The 12,224-nt window shown below is 45.4% G+C and overlaps 4 protein-coding genes across 6 annotated transcripts; 2 read left to right on the forward strand and 2 right to left on the reverse strand.

Moving 5' to 3' along the window:
* The first annotated feature begins 973 nt into the window (after nucleotides 1-973).
* On the forward strand, nucleotides 974-3,279 carry LOC135394910 (histone deacetylase complex subunit SAP30 homolog). Of its 2 annotated transcripts, none has more exons than XM_064625978.1 (5): nucleotides 974-1,179; nucleotides 1,822-1,998; nucleotides 2,081-2,203; nucleotides 2,817-2,915; nucleotides 2,978-3,279. In XM_064625978.1, the coding sequence occupies exons 2-5, from the start codon at nucleotides 1,831-1,833 to the stop codon at nucleotides 3,098-3,100; spliced, it is 513 nt and encodes a 170-aa protein (XP_064482048.1). In that variant the 5' UTR covers nucleotides 974-1,179; nucleotides 1,822-1,830; the 3' UTR covers nucleotides 3,101-3,279. The 2 variants fall into 2 exon arrangements, with proteins under 2 accessions (XP_064482048.1, XP_064482047.1); XM_064625977.1 differs by lacking the exon at nucleotides 974-1,179 and adding an exon at nucleotides 1,219-1,615.
* Nucleotides 3,280-3,719: 440 nt separating this feature from the next.
* Nucleotides 3,720-7,026, reverse strand: LOC135394908 (splicing factor 3A subunit 2-like). Of its 2 annotated transcripts, none has more exons than XM_064625971.1 (5): nucleotides 6,921-7,026; nucleotides 6,594-6,762; nucleotides 6,298-6,506; nucleotides 5,138-5,320; nucleotides 3,720-3,920 (listed from the first exon to the last, which is right to left on the reverse strand). In XM_064625971.1, exons 2-5 carry the CDS (start codon nucleotides 6,745-6,747, stop codon nucleotides 3,747-3,749), a joined length of 720 nt encoding a protein of 239 aa, XP_064482041.1. In that variant the 5' UTR covers nucleotides 6,748-6,762; nucleotides 6,921-7,026; the 3' UTR covers nucleotides 3,720-3,746. The 2 variants fall into 2 exon arrangements, with proteins under 2 accessions (XP_064482041.1, XP_064482040.1); XM_064625970.1 differs by having other exon boundaries at nucleotides 6,917-7,026.
* A 725-nt stretch (nucleotides 7,027-7,751) lies between these two features.
* LOC135394905 (dolichyl-phosphate beta-glucosyltransferase-like) lies at nucleotides 7,752-10,433 on the reverse strand. The gene is made up of 9 exons (XM_064625968.1): nucleotides 10,325-10,433; nucleotides 9,802-9,979; nucleotides 9,573-9,619; nucleotides 9,216-9,377; nucleotides 9,049-9,159; nucleotides 8,595-8,654; nucleotides 8,378-8,529; nucleotides 8,092-8,177; nucleotides 7,752-8,012 (listed from the first exon to the last, which is right to left on the reverse strand). Exons 1-9 carry the CDS (start codon nucleotides 10,391-10,393, stop codon nucleotides 7,894-7,896), a joined length of 984 nt encoding a protein of 327 aa, XP_064482038.1. The 5' UTR covers nucleotides 10,394-10,433; the 3' UTR covers nucleotides 7,752-7,893.
* A 25-nt stretch (nucleotides 10,434-10,458) lies between these two features.
* Nucleotides 10,459-12,221, forward strand: LOC135394906 (exosome complex component RRP43-like). The gene is made up of 10 exons (XM_064625969.1): nucleotides 10,459-10,500; nucleotides 10,591-10,627; nucleotides 10,690-10,753; nucleotides 10,815-10,888; nucleotides 10,977-11,022; nucleotides 11,094-11,199; nucleotides 11,253-11,298; nucleotides 11,370-11,480; nucleotides 11,772-11,976; nucleotides 12,054-12,221. The coding sequence occupies exons 1-10, from the start codon at nucleotides 10,484-10,486 to the stop codon at nucleotides 12,170-12,172; spliced, it is 825 nt and encodes a 274-aa protein (XP_064482039.1). The 5' UTR covers nucleotides 10,459-10,483; the 3' UTR covers nucleotides 12,173-12,221.
* Nucleotides 12,222-12,224: the final 3 nt, after the last annotated feature.

A 12,224-nucleotide genomic window follows, 5' to 3' on the forward strand; every position in this document is an offset into this window, starting at 1 on the left:
CGCAGGGAAAACCGTTTGGCGGGCAACGGTGCGTGCGCGGTCACGTGACGGAAAATAAACGACTTGGAGTTTCGGTTTCGATTGTTCAGCTCACGGTTGGGGTAATGTTATGGGTAGGGTGGTCGGATATAAAGGCGGCCTACGGAGCTGAGTGGGAACGTTGGGGATCCCCGCTCAAAGGTTGCATTTTTGTTCCTTGTGGCCCCTTTACTGCTCCAAATTTCAGCTGTTGATGGGGTTGCTTTCGGGTGGCAATATAATATCGAATTATTCGTCGAGGCCAAGACAATCATGCTTTCGATGTAGGTAGGAGATTAGAGAAATTCTGTTTGACAGAAACGCCGCATTTTTGCTCACGCAAGCAATCTTTCTAATATGCGCTGCAGTTTGCACACCTCAACATTTAATGCGACGGATGCTCTAACAGAGTAGAGTAGCATTGTGCATATGCTACTTTTATGCTTTGTTTCTACTTCAGTGTGTGGAGACTGCTTCGGATCACACAGATGAACGAATATCACAAAATAGGAAAGCGTGAGAGCAATAACGGTTACTGCATATTTGTGTGCGTCAGTGCATCTTTTATGCGGAAAGACGCGCTTGTAGGTCACAATGTCTCATCTGCAACAGCCTCGACACTTCATTTCGGCAGACACGTCGAAGTGCAAGTAACGTTCCGTTATTTAGCTGGCCGCGTCTCCCCTGCGCCCATGCCATTGCGTTCAACTGGCACGACGAGAAAGGCTCACGCTAACTTCCCAAAACGACATCGGTCTGCTACAGTTTGCTTGCTGTTGTGACGCTGTGCGATACATAACTGTTTTCAACCATTAATGTAATTTTCGCAAATAACAAAATCAAAAAGAATCGCATTTTTCGCGATGCATACCCATTTTGGGAGAGCGCCTCCCCGCACACGTGACGAGAAACCGACCTCGTCCTCCAATCAGATTAGGAGATGCGCAGTGCAAAGCCGCAGAGCGAGCAACCAGACCGAACCAGACGACTACGGAGAAGCTCCTGCCCCGGTGGCCTTTTGCGCTGTCAGGTCGTAGCAATACGCTAACTCAAAGCTTCCCTAGCGCTTTTCTGTACCTTCATTCGACCTCCCCGCTGGCACAACTCTCGGATCGTAGGGTAGCCTTGTTTCACGTGGAGACACCGTGATCAAACAACGAGGTGAGCACTTTCTCCGGATGCATCTGACACAGGTAGCTCAAAGCTGTGCCTGATTACCTTCTGCCTGCAGTAATGTGCAAGCGGCTGTTGGTGCACGACAGCATCCTTTTTGGCGCCTTGTCTGTCCGTGAGCTCGTGGATAGACAGCTCAGGTCATCATCTGCTAGCAAATCGCATCACGCACTTTCAGAGCCAACTCCGACTAGGCCTAGACGGCGGCGACGACGACGCGTCGTAATTTGCGCGGAGTTTCTCCCTGATTTGATATTGGCAGGCGTCGGTTTCTGGCGTTGTTCGATCGTCTGCAATCGGATCCTCGTCGTCCAGTTTGTGATCGACGCCATAGTAACAGCTGATGAAGCTGGTAGCCACGAAGAAACTGCCGGGCAGCAGGCTTTCTGGGCGGTCCCCAGCTCTTCGAGGGCTGTTTAGCAAGGTTCCGCTATGTTTTTACTGTCTTGCATATTGCTGCCCCTTGTGCGCGCTTTGGATCCTGTCACGCGGGGAACATGTGGATTGCATGAGCAGTCCTGCACTTGCGATGAAGATTCGCGGATTTGTTTGTGGGACGGCAATTGCTATATAGGTCCGGGCTGCGTTGTGTACGCGAGAAAAATGTTTCGCACTGTTTGCGTGTTTCAGGCAGGGCCCATGAACGGTTTTAGCACGGAAGAAGAAACCCAGAGTGGTCACAACCAGATCTGCTGTCTTCTGGACGATGCTGACCGCTGCACCCGACCTGCCGGCAATGCCAGCTACAGCAAACGGATTCAAAAGACTGTCGCTCAGCGGAAACTCAAGCTCAACATCGATCCAAGTGTGAGTGTAAAAAAAAAGGGGGGGGGGGGGGGGGGAGTCGGTTTACGGATTTTTCCTAAAACGTGACTCCGTGCGTTTATAGGCACGGCACATCTACATCTGCGACTACCACAAGAGCGTGATACAGAGCGTGCGAACCAAGCGAAAGCGTAAGGACAGCGAGGATGACAACGGTTCCAATGAACAGGACATGGACATGCCTGAAGTAAGACACATCCCACAGCATTTAAGGATTGAATATTCAAGTTTATGCACGAGTATTTTGTGAAAATTTAACTGAGTGAGACACATCATTACTGTAATAGAAGTGCGTAGTTGCGCGAGGTTCGTTGTCTGGTCGATTGCACAGAACGGAATTGCACTTTTGCTCAACGTTTACAGCACCTGCATTAAAGGGGTACTGTTGATTAGAAGAAAAGACACTTGGACCTAGTAATCTCACGTGCACCTCAGCGATTCGGCTTCTCCTGCACAAGACAGTGTTACTATTCTCACAAAAATAACGTGGCGACATTATCTCGAGAGGTAACGCTGGTCAAATCTGCACACCCACGATGACGAAGGAGAAACACGATGCTGGAGGACAGGTGATTGCTGACAGTTGTGTTGTGGGACATACTACAGTACAACTTTCGGTGTAGAGAAGAAATAGTCTTGGTCCAGAACATCAGACATGAAAGAGTAGTAGTTCCTTGATTTCCTGCAGGTTCAGATTCGTCTAATCTCATTTAAATCGGGTCACGTATGTTAACGGGCACAACAGATCTCACAAAGTTTTACTAGTCTAATTCTAACATTTGTCTGTCATCTCTTTCCAGGTAGACCTGTTCCAGTTGCAAGTGAACACCCTGCGTCGCTACAAGCGATATTACAAAGTCCCAATGCGACCGGGTCTCAACAAAGCCCAGCTCGCGGATGTGAGTCCCTCACTGTAGTTCTCCGCGGCGCACTTCATAACCAGCGCACATTGTCTTTGCAGACCTTGGCGCGGCACTTCCGCACGATACCCATCTCGGAGAAAGAAGCCATCACGTTTTTCATCTACATGGTGAAGAACAACAGGAACAAGCTGGATCAAAAGAACGGCGCGGATGGAAGTTAGGGTCGTTGCAACAAAGGGATATCCGTTGCCACGCAACCGCAAGGGGTTGCAATCATGCCTGTTCATTCTCTTTGTACATACCATACCCTTCATTCAGCTGTACATATTCAGTCCATGACATAAGCTTTGTAAATAAATGTGAGCCATTGTTAATGGTCTTCACAGCACAGATACTATGCGCATCTGTTGTGGTGTCACCTACTTTTGCGTGGCAGATAAATAGTTTCTGCTCGGCACATCGCTGTTTGCCTCAAAGCAGATTCAGTGCATCGGACTACGTATAAAGTTGTAATTTAGTTCTCGCAGTCCAATCTATTACGGAGTTTTCGATATAGCTGTTGTGCCATCAGAGTACATTGCTTTTTTGCAAAAAAAGGACAGAAAAAAAAAAAAAAACTGCAGTCTTCAGGGATGGAAATAAGCACAAATTTGGTACTCACAATCCTTGCAAAAACGACAAATTGTTTCTAAACTGCTCATTGCTTCATTGCAACTGCATTAAAAGGTGCCAAAAAGACACGGAACAAAGTATCTTGGTCAAGATGCGGAGATGTCAGGAACTCGATCCGACTGATAAAAAAAATGTGCCCCTGTAAGTTACTTAACAGTTAAGACGTCATTTATTAAGAGACCATTTATTGTACCGTTAGCTACTTGGTGCATTTCCTGGAGGTGGCATACCTCCAGGATTTGGCCCTGCTGGTCCTGCCTTGGGCTTGTTGTCCATCTTGAAGCTGAACTGCAGGAAGAACTGCTTGGTGTCCTTGTTCCACATGGTCCAGAACTTGCCATCCGATTTGTCCACTTCTCTACTTGGAACCTTGAGGGAACAGTGCATGAAAGGTTACACTTCAGGAGTTATCACAAAGCAGTACAGCAACATGGATATCAGAGTGTTCACAGCTGTTTCAGTGCCCTGTGCAGTGACTAGAAAAGTTTGCTCTGTAGTTGAAATTGCAAACTTCCAAGATGCTTTAACCTGCTTTATTTACGTTTGTTTATCTAGTTAACGCCGTCAACAGCATGGAATATCAGAAATCCCTTCTCTTAAAAGTGTTTTAAATATAACTTTACGATGTGACACAACTATGATAGTCAACTACTCCGCAGTGTCTGGTCTGTGGATTACCTTTGCCCATCTTCGGGTTCGGTAACATGCTCTGGAATAGATATATAAGCAGAGGGTACAGCAGATTTAACCCTGAGGACAATATGCCTGAGCATCCTATTCCCTACCACCAAGTTGCTGCCATTCTCGGCCAGGTTCAAACCAGGTGGATATGGTATATACCAAGTGATATACCAACGATATACCAACTGATCGGCACAGTGGGGTCCATAGCCTTACAATTTTTCATTTGTTGTGCCAGTGCTATTTGATTCCATGGCACAACAAATGCATTCCATGCCAGGATCTTGGCAATCGTACGAAAACACAACCCTGTACAAGCATAGGGTTCTTTGTTTTCGGGTTAAACCCGATTTTTCACGATAGTTCTCCCCCGAACAAATTTTCAAGAATTCGGGTAAAACCCCGATATCTACCCGAAATCCTCGAGGTCCATCAACTTGTCGTTCTCGGTAAACTGTCACAAAAAAGTGAACCATAATATCGGCAAAGAGATCTATTTGTGACAACCTATTTGTCCTCATTTAATGATCCCTTCCTACAGGAGACAAAGACGACCATTTGTGGAGCTCGGGCAAGTGTTTGAATACTGCGGTCATTCGCTGCCACAGTTCCGAGCGGAAATATAAAGATTCTCGTTCCTGGTTCCAGTGTGTCAGCAGTGGTTGTTTCATACGCTTTTCGTTTCACCCGAAAATTCCCTGGTGGCACATGAAACCGAGATCATAGCACCCCATTTCTCCCCGAATTCTCGTGCGTAAATAGCACCCGATTTTTCCCTCCCGAAATTTGACAAATCATAAAACCCGAAAGTCAAGAACCCTATACAAGCACTGTGCATGACTGTACAAGATGTGTTCACAATGCAAAAACGGCCGTTTCAACGTAAAGTCAAAGACGCGGTTTACTTTGAAAGCAATGGTCTCGTAGGGTTCCGCAGCAAAAAGGAGGTACTGCCAACGGCGGTCAGGGGGCTCCACCTTCTGCTCGTAGGCCGACATAAAACGATGTCGGGGAACCACTGTGTCGCCGACTTCAGGGTAGTCCACTTGGAACAAGAGAGACTGCTGTCCGGTGTCGCCATCTCGTTGCTGAAAGGGACATTGCGAGCAATTATAAGCGAAGAAGCAGACAGTGCTCAAAGTACTATGATACCTTTTTGACATCGATATCTAACGGTATTCAGGATTTTAGTTAAGGTGCGCAATTGATGTGAGCATGAAGATGATGCTGCGGAACATGTCGATCAAGGTACGTGTCCTTGTGGTTACAAGAAAATAATGTGCAGCACCATTGCAGAAAGAATGCTCTATTTCAACATCTAGCTGGTCTGTCTCAATCATGTTCTGTTCTATTTCACAACTTGTTTTTCCAGTGCTCTACAATCGCACCCTGCAATCTGCAATTCCTAGTTGCTCGTTTTGGAGCAACACTGTGAATGTTTACCTGGATGTCGGGGGAAATTTCGTTTGGCGCAAAATGGCATATTCGACACAGGAGTGGAATCATTGGGCCGTCTCAAACACAGGGGGACTGTTTGACTCTAAGTCCCCCCAAAACACACTGTTCAAGGTAAAGTAGATCATCACCCAATCATGACTGCCCCAACCCGACTTGACAGATCCTCGCTGTCCGCGCTTGAGGGTTCGGGAGTTCACGTGAAGGCCTCCGACAGGAGCCGATCGCATTAGCCACTCAAGTGGTGGATTTTGGTGAAAACACTGCATTCAGACAGTGTTTGGGTAAATGAAATGCATCTTTAAGTGAACAAAATGTATGTTTCTTGGAAACACACAAACCAAAAAATCTGCCTGTAATGCCGGTGGCTATCGGTACAGTGAGTACCCCCAAGGAGAAACGAAAGTCACCCCAAATTACATCTGCATCATCTCTCCATGAAGTCTGTAATCCCGCTCCCAAACGGAGGTACGGATACTGATCTTGGTTACTGACACATGCGCAATGTTCATACGCGAGAGGGATCACGATTGCAGCCTGTACACGATTACATGCAATCCAGATATTGCGCTATTACGAACAGGGTATGAGACGTTTCAGAGACACACACTTTGGTAACTCTGTAGCCAGGCCGACCAATCTTGACAAACTTCTTAATGTCCACCCTGGGCTTTGATGGGGCAGGTAACTGTGGAGCGTCTTTGGCCTCTTTCGCAGCTCGTCTGGCGAGATTCGCCTGATGCTTCTTTCCCTGTGTGTGGGCCAAGTAACTACCTTCGTTGTTGTGAAGTGTGAGGCACAGCTTGCACTCATAGGAACCTGTAACGACGGAGTTTGAGTCGTTGTTTGAACGTCGCTAAATAAAAATTCGCTCGTTTTCGGTAAAAGTTGTGTGAGGTTACGAACCTAAATGGTTCTTCATGAAGTACGGGTCTTTCTGAAGATCGATTGTCTCCAAGGCGAGTTGCCGCAGTCTTTCTCTTCTGTCTCTGTTCGACTCGGACCACGAAGCAACTCCGCCCGTGCCCGTCTTCCCTCCAGCACGATGTTGGAAATCCATCTTTTAAATGTTCCGCTAAGAAATGAAACAGGCGTCCAAGATGTGAGCGTGACAGCGAAAGAAGAGTAACGCCGCTTGGCCTGTGCGTGCTGCTACAAAGACAGTCCCGTTTTGCGCATAAAAAGTGCAGTACAAAACGTAGAAATGAACATGTAAAACGTCCTACTACCTACTGTACTTCCTGTGTTGTATTATATTTCTGAAGTTCAAAGAAATGTTCCAATTCACCGACTGCACGCCGCCATTAACCACAATCACGACGTGCGTCTAAATAACCCTGTATACAGAAGAGAGTGACTAGGCAAGACATCCGCAGAGAAAAGTAATACTTATGGTTGATTGGCTATAACGGCTACCATGTTGGCTATAGTTGAAAATCCGCAGGCGTAGCAAGAAAGGCTTGTGCCTAATTGTACCGCTATCCGCGTAAGGGTCTGAGCACGACCTCAGAACCGTAGCACAAAATACTCAAAAACTAGTCAACTGACAATATATACTGCAAATAAGAAATTACCCACACGCAATACGGAAAGCATTCCACCGCAATTTATGGATTGTGCGCTCCTGAAGCAAACGAACAAAACGGACGAATTTACAATCGCGCGAATTTCAAATAGATAAAACTCCACCTTGAGGAAGACAGCGACGAGGGACACAGCAACAAATCCGATACAGCGGCTTGTTAGAACTATATTGCAAGGCTAACGAAGCTCTGTGTAGCTACCTTAAAGATATGCAATTTTTTTACATATTACCATTGCCATCACATACAAACTTACTAACTACTATACATCATATATTTTCATCAATCTCAGCCCATTACAGCGTTCACAGTGCTGGAGGACTGAATGCAAGCACTCATAATCTGCTGGAATGTTTGGAATGTTGACATACACTTCAACATCTAAGAATTCTTCCCAACTCCTCAGCTGCTGTGGTGTGTCTGGATACCAAGCTGTGTACCATGCATGTACAAAAAAAAAGAAGAATAACAATATTTTCAATGTTGCTTACAAATAATGTAAAACACACTTTAATGATGCAAAAATGCCTCTTGTGCCCAAAGTGCCTCACAAATTGTCCAGCTGTACATCAACAGTCATTTCTTTACATTACACAATAGGAACAGAATGTATAGTCAGAGCACTATTTCTCTTTTTCCGGACGGATGGCTATTGTCCACGCCCCAACAGTATATCTCATCCAGATAAGGAAGAGGTCCCGTCCCATCTCCAGCCATGTCCAGAACGGAACTACCTTCGAACCTTTAGAAAAAAAAAAAAAGAAAAAAAAAGAATACGTTTAACAAACATAGCTTCAAATATGCACAGCCCACAAGTATACCTTCAATTTCAGTCCAGTGGACTGCGACCTCCTTCATTGGAAACCCAAGCTTCTGTGCCAAGTACAGCATCTCAACATCAAATGCCCTGAAATACGGTAGAAGCAATGGCAAGATGCATGTTCAGCACGGTCTAGTTTTGTCAGCTTGTATATAGATCATATAGGTCAGTTTGTATATAGACCATATAAGTCATATAGGTCAGTTTGTATATAGACCATATAGGTCATATAGGTCAGTTTGTATATAGATCGTATAGGTCAGTTTGTATATAGATCATATGCTTACCATCGCTCAACGTGTAGTGATGCAAAGAGGTACTTTGCTGCCTCCCTCGTGAAGAGCTTGAAACCACACTGTGTGTCTCGGATGCCTCGGACCGCAAAGAGCCACACCAGGAAGTGGAAACCAAACATGAGAATGGTTCGGAAAATGGAACGCTGTAAGCACAGAGACCACATCTCATCATCAGCTGGGAGTTTTCTTTAACAGGTTAAAAGCTCACCGTAGCTATGGAATCTTTCTCTAAATGAGCACGTGATCCCACCACGACCGATGTATCGCTCTGGGTGACAGAACAAATATTCAGCATTTTCAAGCAAGCGTACTCAATAGTGACTGTTGTTATAAGCCACAGAAGTCATTATGAGGGCGCATCACAGGATAAGACATGATACATAACAGAATGATGTTGCAGAAGATTGACATATACCAGCCTAATCGAGTGAAAAAGAACACACTATTGCTCAATACAAGATGTTAATGTCATCTGCTTTGAGCACTCTTGCACAATGCTAAATGACAGTACGTTGAATGTAGTCGGGCTTGTAGTCAGTCCAGCGACTACAACTGCGCAAGGCAGAACACAGTGACTATATCATGCTAAAGCATCTCAGGAGCGAGTGCTTAAACAGGCACTTCTTATGGTCGGAACTAGACTATTAGATAGGTTCATTTACCGTCTCCTGAAGCTCCTCCATAGCATCATTGAGCTTCTCAATGTCAGAAAATCGTGTTGCACCGTCCGCGTCGGCAAACAATAGCAGTTTGCCGCGGGCACTCAGCATGCCCTGCAAAAAAACAGATCTTGTACGGCTCTTTTACGGCTTACAATGAAGGCTGTTACCATTCGTACTGCTCCTCCCTTGCCCCTGTTCTTGACTAGAGTTAGTACCCTGACTCTTTCAGAGCCATGTCTCAGACAGTAGCTGAGCCCCACTTCAGACGTTCTGTCCCTGCTTCCATCGTCAACTAAGATCACTTCGTACTTGAAGTTCTTGTTTGATTTCTGCGACAGGAAATTGGCAGTGAATGGATTATGTAACGAACGACAGAACTGCACAGATCCAAAAAGAGTTTATAAGTGACTGAGAAAATTAATTTTGCAAATTTGCTTAAACTCGGCATAATGTAAGAACTGTGAGCTTCACATGTTGTGCCACTGGGAGTAATTTGATAATATTGACTTTCAGGAAATACCCACCTGCTTATTTTCTAGATGCTCTAAGCATTCATCAAGCATTGGTGGCACTGCAAACAAAATTTATACAATAAATTGTACGATCCCGTTTATTACGATTTATCGGCTATAACGATGCACGACTATCGACACGATTCTCTTGTTTACAAAGTTTAAATTTCTTACAACAAAAATAATGCGCCGATATACTGCGTTGCTACGTGCATCGACAATGGCATATTCCCATCCTTACATCTTTTCTCCTCTTCATAAGCCGGTACAATGACCGACAAGTCGATTGTCGGTTCATCTTTGAGATGTGGAAAAGGTATCCGAGTTCCCGGCTGGGCCGGGTCCTTGAAAGTCATTTCATCTTCATAGCGGATTATGAGTGGAGTGCGGGTCGTAGTGGCGTACAGCACCGCCGTAAGCTAGAAGATAAAAAAAAAACAAAGGGTTTATGCATGTTACAGTTATGTTCTTGTGTCATCAGCCATCCCTGAGGCCGAAATTCGAGCAGCAAAAACAGTTGAGATACCGAAGAAAAAAATCGTTATATACTGCAGCCGTACCAGATATACAACTCGTATATATGCTTATGTCAACCGTTTTTTTTGCAGCTTGGGCTGCGAACTAAACAATACACCGAATGACAGCGTCAGCTACTTTCCGCTTCGGTTCGTTTCAGCCAATATTGCTTTCCTCCTACCCCAATTGACAAGTTTATTCACAACAGCACAGGACATTAAGTACGTAGAAAGTGCTCGGATACTTACGAATATTACAAAGAATAAGAAGAATATCGCTACACATAACAGCACATCGGACAGGTCCACGTACCACATAGCGGCGGCATGAAATCGAATCAAAAAGCTGCAGGAACCGGAAACGCATGTGATAGCGCACGTGGTTGGACGCGTGCACGTTGTTTACAAATGGCGACGGAATTCAGGTAGGCACGCATCGGCCCGTCCAATATTTACCAATTTGAGTGTGAAACTAGTGAATCATGTCTTCACTCACCTTTGCTGCTTTGTGTCAGTCTTTTGCAGACCCGCCTGCATTTGGCGCAAAGAGAGGTAAACAGGCCTTGCACCGTTTTATATCGTGTGAGCGCTAAGGTTTGAATGGATTTTCGTAGGGCCCTTTCGTCCGGTCCGATGGACGTGAACTGAACGAGAGGAGACCCACAGCAGTTAACATCGGTGAAGCAGGGTTACACGTAGATAAAACGAAAACCGACTGAAATTGCGATTTGTTTGGCAGGCTCAATCTCTACAGCTGATGGATCTGCCGTGGTCAAAATAGGTTGCACAAGTATCGTCTGCGGCATCAAAGCAGTAAGAAATCTTTGCTGCCAATAATGAAGTATATTCTCGTTGTTGTTACATCACCTTTTACTTTACCAAGGTACCATGTCACTTTCAGGAGCTTGCAGAGCCTACAGTCGACGAACCCAAGAAAGGATTTATTGGCAAGTGCTGCGACAGTTTCACGCGACGAAACGCCGCCGTTTTAACGCTGACCATCGTTGTTGTTTTACAGTACCCAATGTCGACCTGTTTCCAATTTGTTCGCCTATGTTCAAAATGGGACCCCCCTCCGAGCACGCTCAAGTGCTGAGCAAAATGATGCTCGACATGCTGAATAGGTAATTCCAAACTTCACAACACAGAGACTGTGCAACTTTTCTTTTTTCTATAGTTCTGGCTGCATCGACCTGGAGAGGCTGTGTATAGTTGAAGGAAAGGTGATTTTTTTTCTTTTTTGTAGTCAATATTGTTGTGCTCCACGTAACTTTTATGCTAACTCTGTCCACAGTTGTCGTGGTGCCTGTACGTGGACCTGACATGCTTGGACTATGACGGAAACGTCGCGGAAGCTTGTATCATGGCTGCCACTGCAGCACTGGCAAACCTAACACTCCCCAAGGTACTTAATTATTCTTGTAAGGCACAAGACAAGGCTTGTGATCAGGGGTAGATCTAAGGGTCTGTCATGGGGCAGTCCTAAGGAAATTTCGTGCTTTCGTATCTGAGCTTATCAAATTACTCCAATAAACAACTTACAATCATAACTAATGCTGAAACTTGACGTGTTACGTACATGGAGGACATAGTGAAGCCAACTAAAAAAATTCAAATATGTTTGAACTAACCCCAAGTACAAAATACACGAGCGTATCATATCATTTATCGCAAACTTCAATCTCCTGAACTGCAGGTAGCGACGGAAGGCGAAGAAATCAATGTGTTGTGGGAGCGAGAACAGGCGGGAATCCAGCACGGCCCTCTAGCTGCAACGTTCGCCATCTTGGCAGACGACATTGTGGTCGTCGACCCTACGCATGAAGAAGAGTGTCTCGCAAAAGAAGTTTTCACGATTGCTCTCACGCATGACGGGAAGGTCTGCATGACACACATTCCTGGTACGACAGTTTCATTTTTTTTTTATATAAAAGGGTACGTCAGCAGTGGTTTGACGCTCAATTGTTGCATCTTCCAGGTGGATCCGTGCTGAGTCTGTCGGCGGTAGAAAACTACGTTGAGCAGTCACACCAGCTGGTCAAGGACACTCGGCTCTTGCTTGACAGGTCTCTATCAAACTTGGAATCCTGTGGGTGATTTGGAGCGAAAGCTCTTTTGTGCTAATAAATTCCTCGTAAAATAATTTACA

The sequence above is a fragment of the Ornithodoros turicata genome, chromosome 5, assembly GCF_037126465.1.
Source record: "Ornithodoros turicata isolate Travis chromosome 5, ASM3712646v1, whole genome shotgun sequence".
Classification (NCBI taxonomy): Eukaryota; Metazoa; Arthropoda; class Arachnida; order Ixodida; family Argasidae; genus Ornithodoros; species Ornithodoros turicata.

Bases quoted from the DNA above. Each gene is read 5' to 3' on its own strand.
- LOC135394906 (XM_064625969.1), top strand. The intron at 10,889-10,976 runs GTAAGAAATCTT...TGTCACTTTCAG, and splicing joins TCGTCTGCGGCATCAAAGCA to GAGCTTGCAGAGCCTACAGT. The intron at 11,299-11,369 runs GTGATTTTTTTT...CTCTGTCCACAG, and splicing joins TGTGTATAGTTGAAGGAAAG to TTGTCGTGGTGCCTGTACGT.
- LOC135394908 (XM_064625971.1), bottom strand. From the start codon at position 6,747: ATGGATTTCCAACATCGTGCTGGAGGGAAGACGGGCACGGGCGGAGTT. The intron at 6,507-6,593 runs GTTCGTAACCTC...CCGTCGTTACAG, and splicing joins CTTCATGAAGAACCATTTAG to GTTCCTATGAGTGCAAGCTG. The intron at 3,921-5,137 runs GTAAACCGCGTC...TGTTCCCTCAAG, and splicing joins ACGAGACCATTGCTTTCAAA to GTTCCAAGTAGAGAAGTGGA.
- LOC135394905 (XM_064625968.1), bottom strand. From the start codon at position 10,393: ATGTGGTACGTGGACCTGTCCGATGTGCTGTTATGTGTAGCGATATTC. The intron at 9,980-10,324 runs GTAAGTATCCGA...TTTATCTTCTAG, and splicing joins TCTTATTCTTTGTAATATTC to CTTACGGCGGTGCTGTACGC. The intron at 8,655-9,048 runs GTAAATGAACCT...TCTGTCACCCAG, and splicing joins TGGAGGAGCTTCAGGAGACG to AGCGATACATCGGTCGTGGT.
- LOC135394910 (XM_064625977.1), top strand. From the start codon at position 1,535: ATGAAGCTGGTAGCCACGAAGAAACTGCCGGGCAGCAGGCTTTCTGGG. The intron at 2,204-2,816 runs GTAAGACACATC...ATCTCTTTCCAG, and splicing joins AGGACATGGACATGCCTGAA to GTAGACCTGTTCCAGTTGCA. The intron at 2,916-2,977 runs GTGAGTCCCTCA...TTGTCTTTGCAG, and splicing joins ACAAAGCCCAGCTCGCGGAT to ACCTTGGCGCGGCACTTCCG.